This window comes from Cannabis sativa, chromosome 2, assembly GCF_029168945.1.
Source record: "Cannabis sativa cultivar Pink pepper isolate KNU-18-1 chromosome 2, ASM2916894v1, whole genome shotgun sequence".
Lineage (NCBI taxonomy): Eukaryota > Viridiplantae > Streptophyta > Magnoliopsida > Rosales > Cannabaceae > Cannabis > Cannabis sativa.
Window position 1 is genome coordinate 2,754,049 of NC_083602.1, and position 26,502 is coordinate 2,780,550.

The window sequence follows — 26,502 nt, forward strand, 5'->3', positions numbered from 1 at the left end:
TAAATCTGATTATATGAAATGAGTTTTATTTAGGGCATAAAACCAAACAAACTCCCACTTGCACTAATATAAAACAAAAAGTGCATTTCAAATAATCATTAACACCTTGATATACCAATCAAGTGTAACAGTAGTAAACTCCTCGTAATAGGATCTGATAGGTTGAATTAAACACAACCTATTCTCCACCATTACTCTTCCTTAATCACAAAATCCTTGATAATGTGAAATTCCTCTCTATATGTCTACTTTCTTGGGATACTGGATTCTATACTTTTGGGCAACTACTCTTTGGTTATTCAGGAAGTAACCCTAGTAGTTAAGGCAAGTTGGAACAGTGCCACAAATGTATAGAACTTTCCTTAGACTGAATAAGTATCTTTCCTGCAACTTTTAACATTCAGTCTCTCTCTGGTAGACCAAGAGATTTCAGATAGGTTTTTACACTTCTCCAAAATCACTACTCCACCCCCCAAAGTAATCACCATCTCATCAGCAGACTTTCTAGCACACAGGCAAGTCTCGAAATCTGATGTGGTGTAGTCTAAGAGTTTTAAACACACCCTTATCGACTAACATATAGTTTCTCCTCTTAATCTTAAGATTTACTTGGTTGTCTTCCAATGTTCCTCTCCTGGATTAATCTGATACCTACTCATTACTCCCACTCAACAGCAGGTGTCTGGTCTAAGGCATACAAAAGCATATATGAGACCTCTCACTGTTGATTTAAGAAATTCTTTCATGGCTTTATCTTCTCTGGAATAGTTGAGACTTTTCCTTAGATAAACAAAATCTATATCTAAGAAGTTGTGAAACTTCTATAGATTGCCATTGGAAAGAAAATGCTCCAGCATCTTATGCTTGCATTAGAGTAAGTAATTACCAGGTATACCACAAGCCATAGGTTTAGATAAACTCAAACCTATTATACTAGGAACAGGAACTTTTGTTAAGTCCATTGAATAGACTTATGAATGAAAATTTCCTTTCATGTCCTTGTAACAGAAAACTTTAGGTTACTCCATGTGAATGGATCAAACCATAGTTCTATTGGCTTTCTTCTTAGTTTCTTATCTTGACAATCCATTACTTGTTTAAACTCACAATGGATTGTAATCACTAGTGTCTTCCAAGTTATAAGAAGGTGAGTTCCTAGAAACTCTCCCACTACAACAAGGTACCGTGAACTATGTCAAAGAAAACTAAATGGTATTGACCTCTTCAGTTGTGTTAAGACAAAAGAGGCAGTGGGATCATCTTGCAACGAATAAGATGATAGAACACTTATGGAATCAAGAAAAAATATCTCCTTTATTTGATACTTTATTTTCAGACTTAGTCATTTTCTTAGAAAAGTAGTATTTGTTTAAACAAACACTTTCTTGTCTAATGACTATGGGATGCTCCACCCCTAATCACTTAGACTAGCTAACAAACATGCAAACCAAGGTTAGCAGTTCTAGCTTTTCTTAAGATTTTGATTAGGTCATCCATGAATCTAGTAATGATTTACATTAAGTATACAACCATTGCATCATTCTGAAATTTTATTACCATAGAAGGATTTAGGCAACTACTAGTAACTAATCATCAATATGCAACACAAATTTCTGGGGAGGTAAGTTTGGATATAATTCAAAATCAAATTAATGATCTTTGAACTGCATATCTCCTAACTTTTTCTCCACCCCTATCAGTTCGCAAGATCTTTAACCACTTACCATTGCTAGAAATTCATGAAATTTTTCAAACATTTCAAATTTCTTTTGCGTAAGGTAAAATCTAGAGTGATCGTTTTAAGAATACAACGTAAACTCATATCCACCCCTGAATGTATACCCATCTGCGAATGAGATGAAATTACTTTCAATGGATATAGGCATATTAACTCTTTGCAGAGAATGATCTTGTCAAAACCACTATGAACAAGATACAAATGCCATAGATTTATAAAAAAAAATAGTTGTATCTTTTGATGACTTACTTTAGTTACATCAAAGAGTTCTTAGAATAGTGCAAGTGGATTCTGGTCACAGAATACTAAACTCATACAGTTTGAATCCATTGATAGAAAATGTTTATGAAACACTTGTGAAAGTGTAACTGTATAATTAGTCATTTTTTCTTGGACCACCACTACTAATCTAACTCTATGATTTGCCTATACAAGTAGGAGATATCTAAGATTGAGGATATATATCATTTTGGGATAGAATTCCGGGAATATAATCATATGCGTCATCTAATTTCTTAAGAGAAAATAAGACTTTATATGATTTATAGACCATTCATCCAATGATATGTCATTAAGCTGATTCGAAATGAATAAGCTAAGAGGAATTAGGATAATTTCGTTTTAAATAAGAATCCAACGATGCTCCGATTAGCGAGAGTCAAAGTAATCTTATTTATACAATCTTCTTGTTTCATATTGTAAAATACTAGTCTAAGGTATCATCAATTGATGAACAACTAGATGTTGCATATACAATATTTATCTTTCGAGATCTAACACTATTATGTTAGTCTAATGGTGAAAATCCATTAGGGATTTATCTCATTAAAAAAACAAGTCAAGTTAGACCAACAATGAAGATTCGAAATTAAACTACAATTTAATAACAGAAAATAACATGGTTCAATATAAATTCATACACAATTCAGAAATTATCAAGCATTTAGCAAGCAGGAATGACAAGTGAAAATACTAAAACATACAATCCTAAATAATTTCCAAGGTTTTCAACAAAATGATATCAGTGTCCCGTTTAGGCGAGAGTCAAAGCTACCATTCATTGAATAGAGTTGTCAGCTCATCTAAAATGTCAAACATTCTAGCAACCTTTTATTCGATCAAGATGTGAATCCGCGTTGTCCCGTTTAGGCGAGAGTCAAGGCTATTCTATCTTATGAGCTTCCACCATTGTTTCATATTCTTGCAAGTCTTATACAGTCGCCACCATTAGGGTGAGCATAAACTATATAAAAAACTTACAAGATTACTTATCTTTCGAGATTAAACGGTGCTAACTTGCTAATGAACATTCCTCCATTAGGGAGGATTACTCACTAAAACAAAAGCTATGTAAAACCAACAATGGAGATCGAATATCCTTATAATAATAAAGCTCATTATTTAATGAAGGTTGTATTTTCTTCTAATATTTATTTTAATCCATTTATTTTAAATATATATTTATTTAATTAAAATTTCCAATTTAGAATGAAAAATTCTAAATATAAATTTTAATTTAATATTTATAAATTATACTTAGATGGATATGAAAATAACGTGAATTATTTCCATCTTAGTAATAATTTCCATAAATATTTAGAAAATTATTCAATTTAAGTTGTTTCAAAATTAATTTAAATTAATTTACAACTCAAATTTAATTTTCTATAAATATATATTGCATTTCGAAAATGCTTTAAAATAAAATAAAATAAATCCTGGAAAATTACTCTAATTTTATTTTGGCCCCAAATTAATAAAAATTAATTTTCAACAAAAAATATAATTTTCCTATTTAATTAAATATCCAAGAAAAATTTAAAATATTTAAGTATCATGATTAAAAAATCAACTTAAATATTAATTTTCTATTTAATTAAATATACTAGAAAAATACTTCAAGCAAAACATATAATATCTATCTAGACTTTCATAGACTAATTAATCCAATTTCTAATTATAATATATTTTAGTTCATTTATTTTAATTAATCATTAACTGAAAAAATCAATGATTTAAGTTGGTCCAAAATTAAATAAATAATTTTCAACTTTAATCTATTTTTCAAATAAAATTCAAAATTTCTACATTAAAGAAATGTAATTTCGAAATTTTGGGAATTGATTAATAAAATAAAAATAAAATATATTTTGAAAATTATTCAAACTTAAGTTATTCTGAAATAAGATTCCAAACTTAAAATAATTTTCAACTTTAATTAAATAACATGAAAATAACAATATTAAAGTATCATGATGAAAATCAACTTAGATATTGAAATTTTCAATTTAATTAAATGTATTAAATTCAAGAAACAAATGATTAAGTAAAGAGGAAACCTAATTATTAATTCTAGTTTAATACTAGGAAAATATTCTAAACTTAGATTGTACCAAAATTAATTATGAGACAATTAATTTCACAATCAATGATATTTTCCTATTTAATATTAGAAATAATAACTAGTACTAGAAATAACTATCTAGAATATATCATTGACTAAGTGTTTTTCTAAAATTAACTTTAAAATATTACAATGAAAAATAAATTTCATATATTTTAAAAGTTAATTATGTTGCTAATTCAATTTTAATTAGGTTAGACTAATATAATTAACCTAATACAATTATTTAAATAAGGCAAATGGGCCTTCACAATTGGGGTAGTTCATGTGAGGGGGAGCTGGGTTCAGTATGTCGTACCCACTTCTATGGCCCCCAACTCTCACACAAGGCCCAAAAGAGAGGAATTTAACCTTAAAATAAACAATTGTTATTCATTGAATAAGCCCAAATCTAATTGGACCTAAATAAATTTCCTTATGTCAAAATTTATTTTAGCAACCTAGTCCATTTACTTAGTAAAAACTTAAATGGGCTTCCTATATGCATCTAAGCCCAAAAGCAAACATATAGGCTCACACAGGTCAAATGATTTGGATGGACCCTATCATGTTACTAGGTTTACACAGATGAAAGAAGTACAAAAATTTACATGTTACAAATTATTTATAAGATCTATTGACAATTGGACTATGATTAAAATCAGATCATTGGATCTGTCAACAAGTTAATCATAGCAATTTAGATCAGATAAATAATAGGTTTGTTAAAAAGTTTTGAATAAACAATATAAATAAACAAACATTGTCCATGTAACAGATATGGAATAAGATATTAATATAATTAAATTATTATTCTTAAACTAACCAAATAAAGGAAACTAATTTTAAAATATCTAGGTTTATTTGATTCAAATTAAATATCTAATAAGATCAATGATTTGAAAGGAAAGAATCTTCAATATCACTTTCGTATCTTATAATTTAATAAACCAATTTTAAAATAGATTTGGTTAGATAATTATTATTTTAGGAATAAAATAATAAATGAATAATAATTACCATAATTATATGTCAAAATATCTCAAATTAAGCAATATTCAAATCTCTACAAAATATCTATGTTATTTAAATATTTAAGATATGATTTATAAATTTCCAATAAGAAAAAAAAAATGATATATATAGAAAAAATATCATTTTTAAACTTATAATTTATAAATAATGAAATATTTAACAAAATAACAAATTTTGAATTTGAAAATATTATGGTAAGTATATCTATAAAAATATCTATGTTAATTTCAAATTTATTAATTATTTAATTTGTCATATAAGATAATTTTAACATAATATTTTAAATAAAAAGACAAAGTTATCTTTTAATTTAAAATATCTTAAATATCAAAATATCTAACCTTATAATTAAATAATAAATAAATATTAAAGAAGTTAACAAATTTTTAAATCTGACCATAATAGGAAATATTTAAAATTGGAAACATTCCAAAATAGAAATATTTAAAAAATTGGAAAAATTCCAAATTGAAAATATTTAAAATTGGAAACATTTCAATTTAGAAATATTTAAAATTGGAAAAATGAATTTTGGGAAACAATCCCATGAAAAAATTGGATTTTTGGGAAAAAAATCCCAAAAATCGCAACTTTTTGGGAAACTGCCACTAGGGCTGCAAGTGCAGCCCAGATAGGCTGCAAAAAGGGCCTTACGCGCGCGGATATGGAGGATTGCAGCCCCATCTACCGAGAAAACTCGGCGGGCTGCAGGGTTCCCAGGCGAGACGCACGGGCGTGCTGCTGGGTAAATGACCCAGGTACGCGCGCGGATGGAGAGGCTGATCCGAGGGTCTGGTGCGCATGAGCACCACCCTCGACAGCCTTGAATCTCGATTTTCCAAAATTCATATCTTTCTCAATTTTTATCGGAATCGAGTTCCGTAAAAAACAAAATTGCTTAATTTTTCACAAGGAATCCAAATAAAATATTTTCAAAAATTGAAAAAATATTTTTCATGGAAAACGAAACTGTACAACATCAACATTCATCAACTAACACATAAACCACATGAAACCATCCAAATCAACACAGAAACATGCAATCATCGTTTTAATTCATATTACATGAAAGTAAATCATTACCATGGCTCTGGTGCCAGTTGTTGGAAATTATTTTACCAGGATCTAGATTTACTAACAAGTATGTTGGATTAACAACCTAATATGAATTCTAAAACAATGAAAATAAACACATATAAAGTTAGAAAACCTTACAGTGGGTGCAGCGGAATATTATGACTCCTTCCGTTCAGATCTCTAGCCCTTGATTCCTTTCGTAGCAGAGCATCACTAAGATCCGAACTTGGATCTTCTTTTCTCCTTCTTTGATGCAATTTCCATAGTCTTACATACTATGATCGAGGTACCACTTGATGTGTGTGGGCACTACTCATCTCACAAGGATTTCGAAATTTTTCTCTCTTTTTCTCTCTTAATTTCGTGGCTTATGATCCATGCAAGAGAAGAGAACAAGGTTGCTTTATATAGGAAAAGGGAGAGCACAACTTTCCAAATAAACAGTTTCCTCTTTTACTGTGTAATTGATTAACTCGCCTTATTTAGTGTGATCCACCACTTTCCTATTTTTGCTAGGCTTTGATTAGCAATTACATGGCAATTAAAAAATGAAAATAATAATTGGGAAACACAAACCATGTGGCTGGCCATAGGGTGATATGGGCCTCACTTGGATTTTGCAGTTTCCTCAATTTTATTTCTATTTCTCCAAAAATGCCATTTTTCCAATTCTAATCATTTAAATGCCAAAACTAATTATTTAATAACTAAAATAGATTATTAAATAATATTGTCATTTAAAATAATTATTAATTAGACATGCAAAGTCTCTCAATTAATAATTAAACCTAGAAAACTTTTTCTTTACAATTTCATCCTTAACCTGTGAGAATTCATAAAGTAGACATAGTCTAACTTTTAGAATTATAATTGATTAATTAAAATCAATTAACTGAGTCTTACAAGCAGTATGGTCTCAACTAGTATGGGGACCATGGGTCTATATAACCGAGCTTCCAATAAGTCGAACCGAATTTACCAAGTAAATTCCCTAACTTATTAATTCCTCATTGAATCCACACTTAGAACTTGGAATTGCACTCTCAGTCATATAGAACGCTCTATATGTTCCATGATATAGATACGTCATTAGTTATCCATTGTTATAACCCTAATGTGATCAATGATCCTCTATATAGATGATTTACACTGTAAAGGGATTAAATTACCGTAACACCCTACAATGTATTTTATCCTTAAAACACTTAACCCTTGTATAAATGATATTTCACCTAAGTGAAATGAGATCTCCACCATTTATCTTCGTTTGGTTAAGCTCGAAGGAAATCATCCTTTACTTTCTATTTGCCAAATAGAAGCTATAGATTCCATATTTATGTTAGCGCTCCCACTCAATTGCATTACCGTGTTCCCAAAATGTACGTATCACCCTGACCCAAAAGTAGGTTTAACTAACAAATCAAAGAACACGGATAACACTCTTGAGATTGAACCTAACCATATCAGGATTAAGATCATTTGATCTAGGATCAACAGGTGATATTGAATTGAATAGATATTACGGTAAATTTTAATATATCTAATCAAAGTTCAATATCGGTCCCTTCCGATGTATACTCCATACATCCGACACTGGTAAACTTTGCCAATGTCCTGGAAAGGACATAACACTTTTCCAAGGTGTAAGAATACCTATCGCTGATTATACCATGTCACTAAATCCGGTGTTCGACAAATCGGGGAATAAACTTTTGAACATATAATAAAGATTATATTCCACCGTGCCGACAACACTATAATCTTTAACAAACACATATGTTCTGGACTTAAAAGGAATTCATACATTATATACATATAATCATGAAATTAATCATGTGAACCATGCAACATAAAATGTTATTTTTGATCTTTATTAATAAGTAAATCTGATTATATGAAATGAGTTTTATTTAGGGCATAAAACCCAACAGGGCAGCCTTGGCTTCTTGATGATTCAAATCCTTTTGTTAGTTCTGTTTCACCTACCTTGGCCGGTAATAAGGTATCATCTTTGATGAAAGTTAATGAGCATGCTTGGGATTTGGAAGTTATTTTTGATGTTGAATGCTAGAGATCAGAGTTGTATCCTTTATATTCCATTGAGTAATCACGAGTTACAAGATATAGTGTTTTGGAGTAAGGAAACTTCTAGTTTATATAGGGTTCAGAGTGCTTATAAAATCCTACAATCTCAAAAAGGAGTTTGGCATCCAGATGATCGTGACAGTTTGTAGAGTAAGTTGTGGAAAACACGAAAATACATCAGAATAAATATTTTACTATAATATTAATGTAATTTTTTTTGGATTATAGTTGAGTTGGATTGTTTGGGAACTCTAGTTCAATTTTTTGAGATCTGCATTTCATGGATCTGAAAAATTAAAGTTAGGACATTAGTTTTATGTGAATTAAATTTGATTTCTAGTTAAATTCATAGTAGTTTTTTACACTTTTTTTTTTTATGAATTCAAAACAATCCCTATTTTTATTGATTCCACTCATCTTTTCAGGTGAAGTCGCCGAAATTAATAGCGGTTCTCTTTCTGGTTGGATTTCTTTTCGGTTGTGTTGGGTTACTGGGTGGTTGCTTGAAAGTTTCATCAGACGAAAGTTTCAATCCCATGAAGCATGGATCATGAGTTGAATGTGTGTAAGAGATATTTGTGTAATTTTTTTTTATTTGGGCTGTATATTTATTCATTTGGCCGGCAAGAAGTATTTCTATAATATTATTATTTTTTTTAGTTAAAACTGAAAAAAAGTCCCATAAAACAAATAATCACAAATATTGTAATTACATAGCACCGCTCATCGAAACATGTCCTACTACATTTATTTTATACAAATAAGAATTTAATTAAAACATGATATACAAAAAGTAAACACAAAGTTATTTAATCCAGATAAAAAATACAAGTTATTTATATAAATTTATATATATAAAGAAAGATTAGACTTTTTATTTTATAGAAAGAAGAAAGTCTATAATAAATTTATTTTATATTAATAAGAATTTAATAAAAACATTATCATAGAAAGTATAAACACAAATTATTTAATATATATAGGAAAAGTGTAGACTTATTTCTTTTATTTATGGAACAAAGAAAGACTGAACTTAGCAATAATATATAAATAAAAGAATAAATTTTTTGCCATATGTATACTTATGTAAAATGTAATAAAGAATGACTAAAATAAATTTATTTTATATTAATAAGAATTTAATTCAAACATCATCTATAGAAAGTAAACACAATTTATTTAAAATTAAACTAACCAAATTCAAGCACATAGAACAAATAATCACAATCATCCCAATTAAAGTAAAATGGTTGAATTTTATTATATATATTAAAAAACTTGATGGTGTTGGCCATGATATTTGATGGCAAAATATTGTAAAACTAATAAAATAAATAAATTAATAATAATAATAATAATAAAAGACTAGCTATATATGTATTTGAATGGAATAGTAAGATGCTATTTAGGTAGTTATATTATAATTATTTATTGGTATGTATATCTAAGCTAGAAATATTAATCGTATTTGCTTTATGATTAACAAATGATGCATACACACATTGGTGATCTGGAAAAAATAAAAAGAAAGACTAGCTTGAGATAGATACATATATAGTCTTTATATATGAATTAATAATGTATTAATAGCAAGGTTGGTTGGTGTGTATTTTTATATATAGGTCTTTATAGTCTTTGTATATATGTATATTAAAATAAATTAGCTAGGTGCAATAATTAGTGTATAAATAGGTAGGAAAGTAAACATGAGAACTCATTAATATTCATCGAGTAAATTGAATTATAAATATATATATATATATAATTCCCTTTAGTCTTTTGAAAAATTAAACAATCAAAACAATGTCGGGAGCCAAAAGATTAGTGAAAATCATTCAAGTTGTAGATAATAGTTATCTCGGCGTACACGTTAATCCTGAGAATAATAAGGCGTATTTGAAATTCGATAAACTCCCTGAGAATAAAAATCTTGCATATTTTTATCTCATGGATGTTGTTGGCCACGAGAATAATGTACGCATAAAAAACGTAGAGAAAAATGTATTCGCGAGGCTCGATCGTAATAACCATAACTTTATTATGGTAGACGATGCGCTAGGTGAGACAGAGATGACTCTTTGTTCATGATTAGGCATGATGCACAGACGAACCAAAAGGCATTATATTGTGTGGGAAATGACAAGTACTGTGACTCTTTTACCCTAAGCCCAGCACAGGACTGTCTCAATGCCAAATCCTCCACAGTGGGCGAGGCTGCTAAGTTGGATGTCATCGACATTTAAGGGGTCTCTTCTATATAAATATATATATATACACACGTACGTATTCTGGTTTAATTATTTGGCAAAATAAGGGTCTCCCCTAGCTATATTAATTAATAACTAATATCTGTCTATGTGTATGCAACACTTAAATTGTTGCAACAGATAATTAGTTAATTAATTAATTAATATTGATCCATATTCATATATTTGTATGTCTTTCCATTTCCATGTACTTGTTCTTGATCATGAGTTCTCCTCTTTATTGTAATAAATAATTAAGCTCATCATGCATATGATGAGACTACGTACCTAGCTAGCTACGTACTGATCATCATCAGGGCTTAATTATTTATTAATTATATATTGTTTGTATTGTTATATATACTTTAATCTTGATCATGTTATATATTTTGTTAATTAAATAATATAAATTAACTGTCACACACAATATAATACATATATATATAAATATAATTATATAGCTACCACTTTTAATCCTTTAATTATTAAATGTCATGTGATCGTATACTTATTACGATCATCTATAAGTATTTATTTTCCTTAATACTATAGTTAATATTTAATAATATATAGCAATTGTATGACAAAAACTTGAGAAAGATACAACTTTGAAAAATTAATAATTTTTCTGATGATGTATAGAGAGATTAAAGAGGCTCTTAGTTGGGAAAAGAGCAAAAAGATTGCAGGTTGTAGAAATATAGTATATGCTCACTATTCAATGCCTTTTTGATTGTCAACTTTTGTTTTTCTCTTTACATAATGTGAGTTTATATTTTATTATGCGATCAGCAAATTTAGTAGCAGTGTTGTGGCTAGACATTTTCGATTTCTCTCTAGTCGTAGCATCTTTGGGCATAATGTTTGAGCTAATTTCCAAGTTCTTTTGTATTGTGAATGCTAATATCTTTAAAGAAGTTGCTATTTTATTTTCAAAAAAAGAAAAATAAATAACAATTTTTGTATGAGTATATTGGTGGCTCCAGTTCTAAGAAAATGTAAAATTTTATGATCAAACTTAAATTTTTTCATGATTTTTCATTTAAGGAAAAAGACGTAAAAAATATATATATTTTTCCCAACTTTCTAAATCATGTTGAATCAACTCATTTGGTATTCGAATGAAAAAAGTTGTCATTTTCGAGAAGTATTTTGAGTCAAAAAAATGTCTAGAATTCACCTTGTTCACAAAAAATCTACCTCATGGTCTTTCTCTCTCTTCTTTAGTGTCTCTCCATCTTTTACTCATCGGTTTTAAGCTTTGGCTTTTTTTATTAATACAAGCATCATCTATTATGATAACTTCTCGTTCGTGTTATTACCTATTTACTTTAAGAAAAATTACCATATTGGAAGAACCAAAAATACTCCATTATAAGGAATGGATCTACTCTAACATTCTACGCATGCGGAAGGAAATGATTTGGGCTTCTAACTATCTCATCTACCCTATCGATATATCATTCACGGGATATCTATGATGATCTAACTATAAGAAATATGGGTCAAAGCCCCCCTAATCTCAATTCAAGCTTGCCAAACTTGGAGCAAAAATTAAATGGAACGGAGAATTACCTATTCCGAATGTACTCACTCATAGAGTACGTCCATTCGGAACAACTTCCTTAAAATGGATCTCAAGCTCTCACTACTACAATATTAGCCTTTAGAGGCAGTTTTTTCAACCCTATTTATAAAAAGGGAAGCTAAAGGGTGTGAAAATACCCGCTATGTTCGAAATTGACATTTAGAGGCGGTTTTTTGATAAAAACCGTAGGTATAAAATTGTATTATACCATTTAGAGGCGGTTGGAAATAATTTTTTTTTTTTCTGAACTACTATGGCGTCGGTTCTCGTATAGAACCGACGCATAGGGTACACGGTCTGGCCGACACGTGTACCTATGCCGTCGGTTCCTATGAAGGAACTGACGCCATAGGGTCGATCAGAGTATATCTTTGCTCGACCTTCCTTCTTCCTCCCCACTTCACTCAGCAACCCAGAAAATAAAAAACCAGAGACCCCATTTTCTCAGCCAAAACCCTCGCCTCCACCACCTTCTCCCCACCCTATCTCCCTCATTTCTCAACCATTTCAGCCCATTTTTTTTTAAAAATCCTCCATTTTCGATACTTAATAACATACACCTAAAAAGTTTTGATTTTTTAGCCTCTAAAAGTGTCATCCGAACCCAAATAGTAAATTTTGGGTGTGAAATCCGGCCACCCATTTTTGTTGAGAAATTGTTCAATCTCAACCTCGTTTAAGGTATAAATATTGCTTCTATTCTTATTGTATTATGTATATTGTTTTATTTTTGGTTTTTGTAAATTATTATTTGAGTTTTTTTATTTTATTAGTAATATTATTGTGTTTTATGTGTATAGTGTCGGGATTTTTTACGGTGGTCGTCGGATTGCGGTTATTAGGTAATAATTTATACCACAATGTATAGTATATATATGTATTTGTATATTTTATTGAATATTTGTATATAATGTGTGTATATATTGTGTGTGTATATAGTGTGTGTGTGTGTGTATATTTTTTATGAAAATAAATTTTGTAATTGTATTTTATATATTTTTTGCAATATATATTTATTGTGAATAAAATGACATTAGAGGGATTTCATTAGTTTTAAAAAAAAAAAAATTAGTTTAGAAATAAAAATTTTAAAATGGAATTAGTGTGTGATATAATTTTATTTTTTTGAGATAATAGTGTGAGATATAATTGATTATATATATGTATGTATAATTTAGTAACTAAGTAACTTGCTACAATTTTTTATAACTAGTTATAAGTTATGAAATAATTAATTTTGTAATTTCGTTGTATTTCTTTATATTATAGGGGTTCGGCATAATTTTGTGTGTAGCGTATTTGGGCTTGCAATTATAGGTATATACTTTTACTAACTTTTTCTTAATATATAATTAATTATCAATGCATGTTAGTTGAGTTTGAATATCTTAAATATTCATCCGTAGTGAAGTAGGTTCTGCGAATACATGTACTGCGGTCGGATGGGTGGATTAATTTTGTATTGTTTATCTGTTTTGTTTGTTATTTTAGGCACTTGAAAAATTTTTGGGAATGTCCAATTACGGCTTAGTTATCTTTGCCGAAATTTCGGTAGAATTAGGATAAATCTTACTAAAACCATTCATAATATAGTTAATTATAACATAGTTTTAAGAAGTTAGGTCACATAAAAAATAATAATATTCACATTTATGTAAACTTTTTAATTTTACCAACATTCTAATCAACTAAACAACCTAATAACATGAACTAATGTAAAACGAAAATTTGAGTAATTTTTAGATTAATATGAATAAATTGTGTGAGAGACTTAGTTAGTTACATTGTGTAATTAGTAACTAGATATAATTAGTTACTAAATAAATTAACAAAATAAACATATAAAATCCTTCTTTTTTTATTTTTTTTTCTTTCATTTGAGAGGTTCAATGTGGATTTTTATTTTTCAAAGAAAATAAAGAGCAAAAGTTAATTAAAAGGGGAAAATATTAGTTAATACCTTTATTGCTTTACCAAAAATTTTTCCCCTCAATTTTATTTATTAAAAATATTTAACATTTTAATAACATTCTAATCAACAAAACAACCTAATAATATGAACTAATCTAAAACGAGAATTTGAGTAATTTATAAATTAATATGAATAAATTGTGAGAAACTTAGTTAGTTACATTGTGTAATTAGTAACTAGCTATAAGTAGTTACTAAATACTGAATTTTTTTGGATAGGATTTTTGTTATGGATAAATCATGGATGCGTGAGGAGAGAGACACCCTGCGATTTCAAGTAGGGTTCGATGCATTTTTAGAGTTTGCCTTAAAGAATTCTACAAATCACGATCGTATTCATTGTCCGTGTGTAGATTGTTGTAATGTATCTAAAGGGAATATTACAATGATTAAGGACCATGTGTATTTACGAGGTTTCAATAGAAGTTATACTAATTGGTATTACCATGGCGAACATTTACCTAATGATCCATATCCATTAGGAAAGCGGGGGTAGATGATATCGAGGGTAATAATTTCGAGGATCATCCATTGGACTTGTTTAACGAAGCACAGGAGGAATTTCTTAATGATCCCGAGAAATTCGATAATTTTCTTAGTGATGCCGATAAACCTCTCGTTCGATGGTTGTAAAAAACTAAGATTACCAACAATGGTAAAGTTTTACAAACATAAAAGCGAGAAAATGGAGTGAGCGATAAATGTTTTACTCAATTTTTAGTCGCTTTTAAAGATATCTTACCATTTGCCAACTGCTTTTCGGAATCTACTTATGAAGTGAAAAAAACGTTAAATTCTATAGGATTGAAGTATGAAAAAATTCATGCATGTCCGAAAGATTGCATTTTATATCGTAAGGAATATGCAGACATGAATTATTGCCCGACTTGCGGTTTATCCCGCCATAAAGTAAACAAGAGTAAGGAGAATAGGAAACTTATCCCCCAAAAAGTGATGTGGTACATGCCTTTGATTCCGCGACCGAAACGATTATATCGTAATGCAACATTCGAAAATTTGATTTGGCATGAGACCAAGAGAGTGAAAGATGGAAAACTTAGACATCCCGCATTCCCAAGCTTGGAAAAAAGTGAACTACATAAATCCCGAATTCAAATCGAACCAAGACACATTCGTCTCGGTACGTACGCGGATGGAGTAAATCCACATAGATCTCTAAGTAGTCGTCATAGTTCTTGGGTTGACAACAACGTTGGAGTAAAAACTGACGAGCTTGGTTTTACTTTGGTTGATTTAAGTAAGAGAGGAAGCAAGAATGATCCATTCATCATGGCTAGCCAAGCAGCTCAAGTTTTTTACATTTCTGATCCGGCTAATGATAAATGGTCAATTGTTTTATCGACACCAGAGAGGAGGTTCTTAGAGACTGAAGAGGATGAGGAGAATGCTGACTTATGTTACGATGACTTCATTGTTGGACAACCAATTCATGAGCAACTCATGGGAATTGATCGTAACATTGAGGAAGACGACGCTGAATACATTAGAAACGATATCAATGAGGGAATATGGGTCAATTGTGATTCAGGCAAACATAAACAAAAAAAGAAAAGAAAACGTGTCTAATTGGTAACTTGATATATAGCTTACTTTATATTGTGGTTGTGAATGGTCCTGAATACTTAACAATTTGTTTATGCTTTTAATATTTCATATACACTACTTGTTATATATGTAGCTAACTTTGAAGTTTGTTTGTTAATGGTGTAGACATGGCGAACTCAGAATCAGGATCTGATTCGGGAGCAGAAAATGAGTGTCCAACCACAATACCTACACGAGGGCCGACGCAAATGAATGAAATATCCAAACTAATGGATCAGGGCAAAAGAGTGGCCCTCGAAGTTAATGATAAAGGTCAATACGTGGAAAAAGCTACGCGAAGCTCGTATCCACTCTGGGAGTCGGATGTCGGCGGACAATAGGGTTGGCTTATAAAACCGGAAAGAAGTCAACCGGACTGCGAAAAATAAAGTTTGGAAAGACATTCGGGTAAGCTATTATTTGTTAGAATTTTGATTTGTTTTTCTATTACTCCAAATGTTGACTCTAACCGTGTTTGTTTTCCTTCAAAATAGACGGGGTTCATTGTGCGGACACCTTCAAACATGATTGTCTCATCCTAGCCGGGAAGTTAATGAAAGACTTCAAGAATAGGATGACAAAAGACATCATAATGCCCGCGTTGAAAGAGAATGATGCGGGACGACCGGCACAAGTCCCCGAAAAGCACCCGGAGATCGACGCCGCCGATTGGTGCAAATTTGTTGAAAGTCGACTAACTCCCGAATTTACGGTACGCTAATTATATTAACACTAAGATAAACTCTTAAATACAAGTACATGTATCTAATGTATTTTTTGGCATTGTAGGAATTGAGTAAGGTGCAACGTGAACGTTCCTCAAAAATTCAATCCAGACATCGAAGTGGTCGGAGTGGAATGGTGAACGTACGGGAAGTGTGGTAAGTAATACTTAAAATTTAATGTGCTATAATGTGCTATACAATTTAATTGGTACTCATTTCATTGTTATAACGTTATGTAGAAAAAGGACCTCGAAGTTGCAGATCCTCCCCGCCACCGTGTTTGGATTAAATCTCGCACCAAGAGTAGAAAACTTGTCACTGATTACGACAAGGAAATTGCCGAGAAGATAGTAAGTATATATTAATCCTTAATTGAGTTCTACTCATGAGTTAGTGTATATAATTCATATACTAATTGCTTGAATATATGCGTGCATTAGGCTCAATTAGAGGAGAAGCTTAGTCAGGGACAAATTCGGGTCCGGGGCCAAAACGATATCCTCACGCGGGCGCTCGGGACACCGCAGCATCCCGGACGTGTCGTGGCTGCCGGGTATGCTATTACTTCAAATGTTATTTATTTAGTTACACAAATGAAATCGTTGCTAATTTGCATGTTCTGATTTGTAGGTTCCTGACCAGGGCATCTCAACCGTTCGGCGGGGAAGAAAAGGGAAGTGTACGATGTTGTGGCTCGGCAAGCGAAGGAGATTGAAAAATTAAAAGCCGAAGTCCAATCCCTTAAGCGACGGAGGAACGCTGCCGAACAAGAGGAAGAAGGAGAGGTGGCTGGTGAGGCGTATGTTCCACAACCATACGCTCCTCAGGATGAGGTACAACCACAAATTTATGCTGAGGAGTTCATTTCCCTCAACGACCAAGGTATCCTATACAATTTTGAGGACCATGCGGCCCTTAATCAGACAGTACATCTCTGCTCTGACAACATCGACAATATTGTGGCCCGAGGGTATTTGTACGAGCATGTGGGTACGATCAAAGTTCACTGCCAGGATTACGATGATTCACATGCTCGGATCATGGTTACGGAAATCCTGCAAGAGGACGCTGAAATCCCAGTCCCAATTGAAGAGTGCATATATGTTAGGGACGTGTACCAGATGTTCCTTCCTTGGCCTAAACACTTAATTTTAACAACCGAGGTAACTTCTCAACTAAAATTAATTATTAATGATTAGTGGAGTTTGAATATCTTCAATATTCATCCGTAGTGAAGTAGGTTCTGCGAATATATGTGCTGCGGTGGGATGGATGAACAAACTACTGTTATATATGTGTTATTTGTCGTTATACAGCCATGTTCAAAATTTTTGGGGTCATTCAATTACAACCGTTATGCTGCCGAAATTTCGGTAGAATTTAGATAAAATTTGATATATATATTATGTTCTGTTTTGTTTAGGGTCCACTCGCTCAACCGCCCTCAAGACGTGATGCGTCAAAGGGGAAAGCTCCGATGCTTTCTCCACAAGGCCGTGGTGCACGGGAAGATGACTTGTTCACGGAAGAGAAGATGGCGTTGATCCCTACACTACTACAAAAACACCCTTTAGAGGCGGTTTTTAAGCCCTTTAGGCGTCGGTTTTCGCGAAATTCGCTACCGACGCCTATCAGGGCGACGCTAAAGGGTTTATTTGAACCGACGCCATATATACCCCTATGGCGTCGGTTATTAGCTAGGAACCGACGCCATAGGGGTACATATGGCGTCGGTTCCTAGCCAATAACCGACGCCATATGTGGCGTAGGAACCGACGCCAAAACTCCTCAGATTTCAGTTTTTTTCATTTTTTTTTAATTTAATTATATTATTTTAATTTTATATTTATTAATTTATATATTATTTTATTTATTAATTTATATGTTATTTTCTTTTATTTAATTTTAATTTAATTATATATTATTTTATTTAATTTAAATTACATATTTATTTATATTTTAAATTACATATTTATTTAATTTAATTATATATTAATTACATTTTAAATTAAATAGTAATTAAATTTGGGTAAAAACATAATTTGATTTCATAAAAATAATTAAATATTACACAAACATGTAAAATTAGTTAAAAATATTAATAAGTTAATAAATCTAATTACAAGTTAATCTATAAAAATTACATAATGAAGAAAAATTCTTCGACCTTTGAACCTCAATCGTCACCGTGAATCACCGCCATCAATTGTTCGATCCACTTTCGCTGTAGTGGTAAAATTTCTGTTTTTGGATCGTATTGCTTCTTACCCCCAAACTGTTAAAAAAATTAAAAATTTATATTAGTTTATGTATATGTATATTATATATTTGTTATTAGAAAATTTATATACTATGATCAATAATTAAAACTTACAGCTTTTTGATCTTCTATGTAACGGTTGGGGTTGGCACGTGCGACGATGTCAGTGATATATTTCAAAACATAAAAACCGCATTCTTGGCTTTTAGGTTGTCTTGGACAGTTTGCTTGTGAAATTCCTTGCCACGGGCCAAGATACTGATGTGCGTCCCCTATATACATGAATGCCCTGTTTGGGAAAATTATATTAGCATTTCAATTCGTTAGTTAATTTAAATTCGTTACATAAGAAGTCATTAAATAATTACCTTCCGATCATTTGTTCTATTTCTTCGGGAATTGGGCGTTCTTTTAGAGGGTTTAAATGGATAATTTTCTTTGGCGCAACCACCACTAGCGTCCAATGCATCCTAGAAAATTATATTGGAATATAAGTAAGATAGTATAAAAATAATTTGAAGACATAATATAGAAATGAACAATTAGCACTAAAGAATTTAATAAAGTTTACCCGATATTCCAAGGAATAAAGAACATTTGGTGGTTGCTGTTCATTAATGATAACCAATTAGCCAATCGTCTTGCCGCATCGTCAAAAGACTGACTCTGTTCTTCATCGCTGATCCCATGCACTGTGAGAAGCTCTGGGTCGTAAAACTTGAAAATTTTTCTCATACCGTTGATGCTCTCCCATATGTGCTCGCCAAAAAAAGTGTTAGTGCCTTATAATAATTTAACTATAATTTGATATAAGGTTAATTAGATTAAAGAAGAGTATACATCATTCCAAACAGCATTCCCTGGTTGCCGATGTAGTCACACGTAGCAACCTGCTGCAAATATATCAAATTTTATCTAAATTCTATCGAAATTTCGGCAGCAGAACGGTTGTAATTGAATGACCCCAAAAATTTTGAACATGGCTGTATAACGACAAATAACACATATATAACAGTAGTTTGTTCATCCATCCCACCGCAGCACATATATTCGCAGAACCTACTTCACTACAGATGAATATTGAAGATATTCAAACTCCACTAATCATTAATAATTAATTTCAGTTGAGAAGTTACCTCGGTTGTTAAAATTAAGTGTTTAGGCCAAGGAAGGAACATCTGGTACACGTCCCTAACATATCTGAACTCTTCAATTGGGACTGGGATTTCAGCGTCCTCTTGCAGGATTTCCGAAACCATGATCCGAGCATGTGAATCATCGTAATCCTGGCAGTGAACTTTGATCTTACCCACATGCTCGTACAAATACCCTCGGGCCACAATATTGTCGATGTTGTCAGAGCAGAGATGTACTTGCTGATTAAGGGCCGCATGGTCATCAAAATTGTATAGGATACCTTGGTCGTTGAGGGAAATGAACTCCTCAGCATAAATTTGTGGTTGTACCTCATCCTGAGGAGCGTATGGTTGTGGAACATACGCCTCACCAGCCACCTCTCCTTCTTCTTCTTGTTCGGCAGCGTTCCTCTGTTGCTTAAGGGATTGGACTTCGGCTTTTAATTGTTCAATCTCCTTCGCTTGCCGAGCCACAACATCAGACACTTCCCTTTTCTTCCTGCCGAACAGTTGAGATGCCCTGGTCAGGAACCTACAAATCATAAAATGCAAATTAGCAACGATTTCATTTGTGTAACTAAATAAATAACATTTGAAGTAATAGCATACCCAGCAGGCCACGACACGTCCGGGATGCTGCGGTGTCCCGAGCGCCCGCGTGAGGATATCGTTTTGGCCCTGGACCTGAATTTGTCCCTGACTAAGCTTCTCCTCTAATTGAGCCTAATGCACGCATATATTCAAGCAATTAGTATATGAATTATATACACTAACTCATGAGTAGAACTCAATTAAGGATTAATATATACTTACTATCTTCTCGGTAATTTCCTTGTCGTAATCAGTGACAAGTTTTCTACTCTTGGTGCGAGATTTAATCCAAACACGGTGGCGGGGAGGATCTGCAACTTCGAGGTCCTTTTTCTACATAACGTTATAACAATGAAATGAGTACCAATTAAATTGTATAGCACATTATAGCACATTAAATTTTTAGTATTACTTACCACAGCTTCCCGTACGTTCACCATTCCACTCCGACCACTTCGATGTCTGGATTGAATTTTTGAGGAACGTTCACGTTGCACCTTACTCAATTCCTACAATGCCAAAAAAATACATTAGATACATGTACTTGTATTTAAGAGTTTATCTTAGTGTTAATATAATTAGCGTACCGTAAATTCGGGAGTTAGTCTACTTTCAACAAATTTGCACCAATCGCCAGCGTCGATCTCCGGTGCTTTTCGGGGACTTGTGCCGGCCGTCCCGCATCATTCTCTTTCAACGCGGGCATTATGATGTCTTTTGTCATCCTATTCTTGAAGTCTTTCATTAACTTCCCATAGGATGAGACAATCATGTTTGAAGGTGTCCGGCACAATGAACCCCGTCTATTTTGAAGGAAAACAAACACGGTTAGAGTCAACATTTGGAGTAATAGAAAAACAAATCAAAATTCTAACAAATAATAGCTTACCTGAATGTCTTTCCAAACTTTATTTTTCAGAGTCTGGTTGACTTCTTTCCAATTTTTATAAGCCAACCCTATTGTCTGCCGACATCTGACTCCCAGAGTGGATACGAGCTTCGCGTAGCTTTTTCCACAGTATTGACCTTTATCATTATTTTCGAGGGCCACTCTTTTGCCCTGATCCATTAGTTTGGATATTTCATTCATTTGCGTCGGCCCTCGTGTAGGTATTGTGGTTGGACACTCATTTTCTGCTCCCGAATCAGATCTTGATTCTGAGTTCGCCATGTCTACACCATTAACAAACAAACTTCAAAGTTAGCTACATATATAACAAGTAGTGTATATGAAATATTAAAAGCATAAACAAATTGTTAAGTATTCAGGACCATTCACAACCACAATATAAAGTAAGCTATATATCAAGTTACCAATTAGACACGTTTTCTTTTCTTTTTTTGTTTATGTTTGCCTGAATCACAATTGACCCATATTCCCTCATTGATATCGTTTCTAATGTATTCAGCGTCGTCTTCCTCAATGTTACGATCAATTCCCATGAGTTGCTCATGAATTGGTTGTCCAACAATGAAGTCATCGTAACATAAGTCAGCATTCTCCTCATCCTCTTCAGTCTCTAAGAACCTCCTCTCTGGTGTCGATAAAACAATAGACCATTTATCATTAGCCGGATCAGAAATGTAAAAAACTTGAGCTGCTTGGCTAGCCATGATGAATTGATCATTCTTGCTTCCTCTCTTACTTAAATCAACCAAAGTAAAACCAAGCTCGTCAGTTTTTACTCCAACGTTGTTGTCAACCCAAGAACTATGACGACTACTTAGAGATCTATGTGGATTTACTCCATCCGCAGATAGACCGAGACGAATGTGTCTTGGTTCAGATTTGAATTCAGGATTTATGTAGTTCACTTTTTTCCAAGCTTGGGAATCTGCAGGATGTCTAAGTTTTCCATCTTTCACTCTCTTGGTCTCATGCCAAATCAAATTTTCAGAATGTTCTGCACTACGATATAATCGTTTCAGTCGCGGAATCAAAGGCATGTACCACATCACTTTTTGGGGGATAAGTTTCCTATTCTCCTTACTCTTGTTTACTTTATGGCGGGATAAACCGCAAGTCGGGCAATAATTCATGTCTGCATATTCCTTACGATATAAAATGCAATCGTTCGGACATGCATGAATTTTTTCATACTTCAATCCTATAGAATTTAACGTTTTTTTCACTTCATAAGTAGATTCCGGAAAGCAGTTGGCAAATGGTAAGATATCTTTAAAAGCAGCTAAAAATTGAGTAAAACATTTATCGTTCACTCCATTTTCTGCTTTTATGTTGTAAAACTTTACCATTGTTGGTAATCTTAGTTTTTTACAACCATCGAACAGAGGTTTATCAGCATCACTAAGAAAATTATCGAATTTCTCAGGATCATTAAGAAATTCCTCCTGTGCTTCGTTAAGCAAGTCCAATGGATAATCATCGAACTCATTACCCTCGATATCATCTACCCCCCGCTTTCCTAATGGATATGGATCATTAGGTAAATGTTCGCCATGGTAACACTACTAGAAATTAGGTTTTTAGTGACACTATATAGTGACACGCATAAAAATGTGGGTCACTAAAAAATTAGGAGTAAGTTTTAGTGACACACACTATGAGACTCTAAATATTCGGTGTTTACCACCCGAAATGTGTGTCACTAAAAATATGGAGTGTCACTAAATACTAAAATCCAAAATTCATAATTTTATAAAAATAAAAAAACATGGCCTATAGTGACACGCCACGCGTGTGGCCAAAACTATTTGCCAACGCGTTATGCGTGTCGCTAAAGCCAAGTGTTAATCATGTGGCTTTAGCGACACGCATAATGTGTTGGCAAATAGTTTTAGCCACACGCGTGGCGTGTCACTATACACCCTTTTATTTTTTTTAAAAAAAATTAATATATCAGCCGTAATTATACTGCTTTCATCGTGCCCACATACCACACACAGACCAAATACACACAAACGGCCATTTCTTCTTCTCTCTGCGCGCTATACCTCTTATATATATATTTATATTTTTTTAATTGCCCACAAAGGAGCTGCTAGCTGATCGAAAGTATTATGTAAGGTATTTTATTTTTATTTTTTCTTTAATTTTTGTTTAATTTGTTTTATAAATTATTTAGGTTTTTTAATTTCTTCATATTCATTGAACTGCCTCCTTTCGATCCCTCTGCGCACCAGTCCTCTGTGCTCCTCCATCTCAGGCGCACCAAACCGTGATCCTCCATCTCAGGCGCAGCAGACCCGTGCTCCTCCATCTCAGGCGCAGGTAATAAATTTTTTTTTTTCATTTTTTTTTTAATTTTTTTTTTGTTCATTTCAGATTATTTGAAAATGAAATTTGTTGAGTACAAGCTCAAAAAAATTGAACCACTAAAAAATTAATTAAAATTTGGTATACCCTTTTTTAAAATTTTGACATGTATGGATTATTAGCTCATAGTACTAGTAGTCCATATGGGAAATCAAGAGCAAGTGTATTTTGGCACTGTAAAGGTGAGAAAATGGTAAAAATCAAAGTCTTTTCATCTTTCAAAATTTTCATTTCATGTAAAAATTTTACAGAGCAAAATGAATGAACAAATTTAAATTTCAAAATTTGGGTATACACTAAAAGACTAAAACATTTTTCAGCATATGATAAAAATCTTTTAAAATAAAAGAAACAAATAATGTAGGTTATAATTTTAGTTTTACAACAATAATTGAAAACTAACATTTTTTTTAGAATAATAATACAACTAATTTTATAGAAAAAAAAACACATATTATTAATTTTCATATCATAAAAGAGGAGAAAGTACTCATTAAGAATATTCTAAAATAGTAATAAAATTATTAAATTTTCATATCATAAAAGAGAAGAAGGTACTCATTATTAATACAAATGTGAACATGAGGTTAAGAAGATCTCAGAGGCGAAAAGGATAAATTAAATATTTTCTTAATTATTATTGCCCTAATGGAATTTGAATGTTTGGGCCTTCAAAGTTGGTAGAATTTGTATGTATAGCTAGATACTATATATAATGAAATGATGAAGAAAATTCTAAGAAATCAAGTGTTGCTCACATTGCGTTTATGTAATTACCATCTGATTTATGTGGGTTTGTAATTTGTAAATATTTATTTGGGAAGTAATACGGTTAAGAATAGGGAGACAAATATAAGTACTAGTAGGTTATGCATTTGTTTTTTTTTTTTTAAAAAAAAAAAAAGGAAAAAGCAAAAGGGTCAAAAATCCCAATTACAAAATTCAAAAAATTATATGTTTGTAAACTAATACCTATTCAAACTCTATGCTCTCTTAAATCATTACTCTATTCGTAAATAGTAACTTTATTGTGACATTTTCAAATCTCAAACATAAGAAAGAGAAGTAATAAGCAAAGAACACTAGATTTTTTTTTTATTATTAGCTTGATCATGATGATTGTCATTTCCACTACTTATTTTAATAGTTTTTTTTTTTTTTTTTAATGTTACTATAAGTGTTTTAGTTACTAGCAAGGATCGTTGTAAAGTTAGCGTGGTCATTTTAAATTAGAAGAGGTACGTGTGCATATTAATTTTATTTGTTAATTAATATTATACTAATGTTAGAAGAGTTTGAATATCCTAAATATGCATCCATAGTGAAGTAAGTTTTGATATTAATTATGTGTTGCGGTGATAACGGAAGGTTTCTAACTTGTGTGTCTTAGTGAAGTAGGTTCTGCGAAAATTTGATTGTGTTGCGGTGGTATAAGGATGAAAACTTATTGTATGTTTGTTGAATTAGTTTAATTATTTGTTTTCTATAACATATGGTTAGGTTAATATTATAGGGGAAATGCTGTTCAATCTTTTTTAGAATTTTATTTGTTAGTATTGATAAATGTTTGCTTGTTTGATTTGATCGTATTGTCAATGAAATTATATGTGCTTCATTTTTTTTTTTTTTTATAATTTCATACGGATGATGTAGGAAGAAAAATATGGATAAAAAATAGATGTCAACAAATAGGTTATCTGAAGAGTATAGAAATGGGGTCGAATTCTTCATAAGATTTTGTATGAAAAATATGGTTAACCCAAATGGTACTTTTTGTCCATGTATTAAGTGTGGAAATGTAAAAAAGTTGAATTTAAATAAGGTCAAGGAACATTTGTTTTTCAATGGGATTGACTAAAGCTATAATATTTGGTATAGTCAATGGAATTTAAGTTGAATTTAACTTTTGTATTTTTTTTTTTTTGGATTATATAGTGAGCATTGGATGTTTATATTATTGGTGCCCGACTCTTATTGGTTACGTTTCATGGATACTAAAAACTCACACTTGAGTAATCGACCTGATATTAGAGACACGGTCACATTGGCATTTCAAGCTTCGAACCGGAAATACTTTTTGGCCGAGGTACATAACATACAAACTATATAAATATGTCATACATTATTATTATTATTATTATTAAGAATGCATATGATGATAACTTTACTTAATATATTATTTATCTTTAAATTTTGTAGTTAAGTGATGCAAAGTATACATAAGAAGAAATTGATGAAGTGAAAGAGCATTGGGCAAGTGATATGTTATCGGTTATTCAAACTTACCGACGTTAGTTGTTTTTTGTTTTAATAGACCAATGTGCAAGTGAGAGGTTATCGGTTATTCAAACTTACTCATGTTAGTTATTTTTTGTTTTAATAGACCAATAATTATTATATAATTTTATAGTTATGGATTTATTGGTATAATGAATTAATATGTAATATTTATTAGTTTTGTTGATGTGAATTATTATAATGGTCCAATTTATAAATTTACATTTATTCAATTAAAATTATTATTGTTATATTTAATTGTATTTGTATATAATTATTATAAATTATTATTTATAATATATAAAATTTGAATTAAAATAATTAATTATTATATTTTTTTAAAAAATATTTAATATAGTGGCACTTTTGGTGTGTCACTATATCTCTAAAAATATTAATAAAAAAAGGAAAAAAAAAAAAAGAAAAATAGGATATAGTGACACTCCATGTGTGTGGCTGTTACCTTTTTAGTCTGACAAAACCTGACACTATATGCCTATAGTGACGC

The 26,502-nt window shown here is 31.5% G+C and overlaps 1 protein-coding gene and 2 long non-coding RNA genes across 3 annotated transcripts; 2 read left to right on the top strand and 1 right to left on the bottom strand.

Annotated features, from left to right (window-relative positions):
* The first annotated feature begins 12,511 nt into the window (after positions 1 to 12,511).
* LOC133033896 (uncharacterized) lies at positions 12,512 to 15,999 on the top strand. Its single transcript, XR_009685927.1, has 4 exons — positions 12,512 to 12,833; positions 12,953 to 12,994; positions 13,422 to 13,469; positions 15,855 to 15,999. It is a non-coding gene; the product is annotated as an uncharacterized LOC133033896 (long non-coding RNA).
* A 2,500-nt stretch (positions 16,000 to 18,499) lies between these two features.
* Positions 18,500 to 19,466, bottom strand: LOC133033897 (uncharacterized). Its single transcript, XM_061108970.1, has 4 exons — positions 19,285 to 19,466; positions 19,082 to 19,183; positions 18,828 to 19,002; positions 18,500 to 18,728 (listed from the first exon to the last, which is right to left on the bottom strand). The coding sequence occupies exons 1-4, from the start codon at positions 19,446 to 19,448 to the stop codon at positions 18,630 to 18,632; spliced, it is 540 nt and encodes a 179-aa protein (XP_060964953.1). The 5' UTR covers positions 19,449 to 19,466; the 3' UTR covers positions 18,500 to 18,629.
* A 3,846-nt stretch (positions 19,467 to 23,312) lies between these two features.
* On the top strand, positions 23,313 to 26,233 carry LOC115695761 (uncharacterized). The gene is made up of 5 exons (XR_004007543.2): positions 23,313 to 23,468; positions 23,585 to 23,672; positions 24,904 to 24,955; positions 25,653 to 25,803; positions 25,917 to 26,233. It is a non-coding gene; the product is annotated as an uncharacterized LOC115695761 (long non-coding RNA).
* Positions 26,234 to 26,502: the final 269 nt, after the last annotated feature.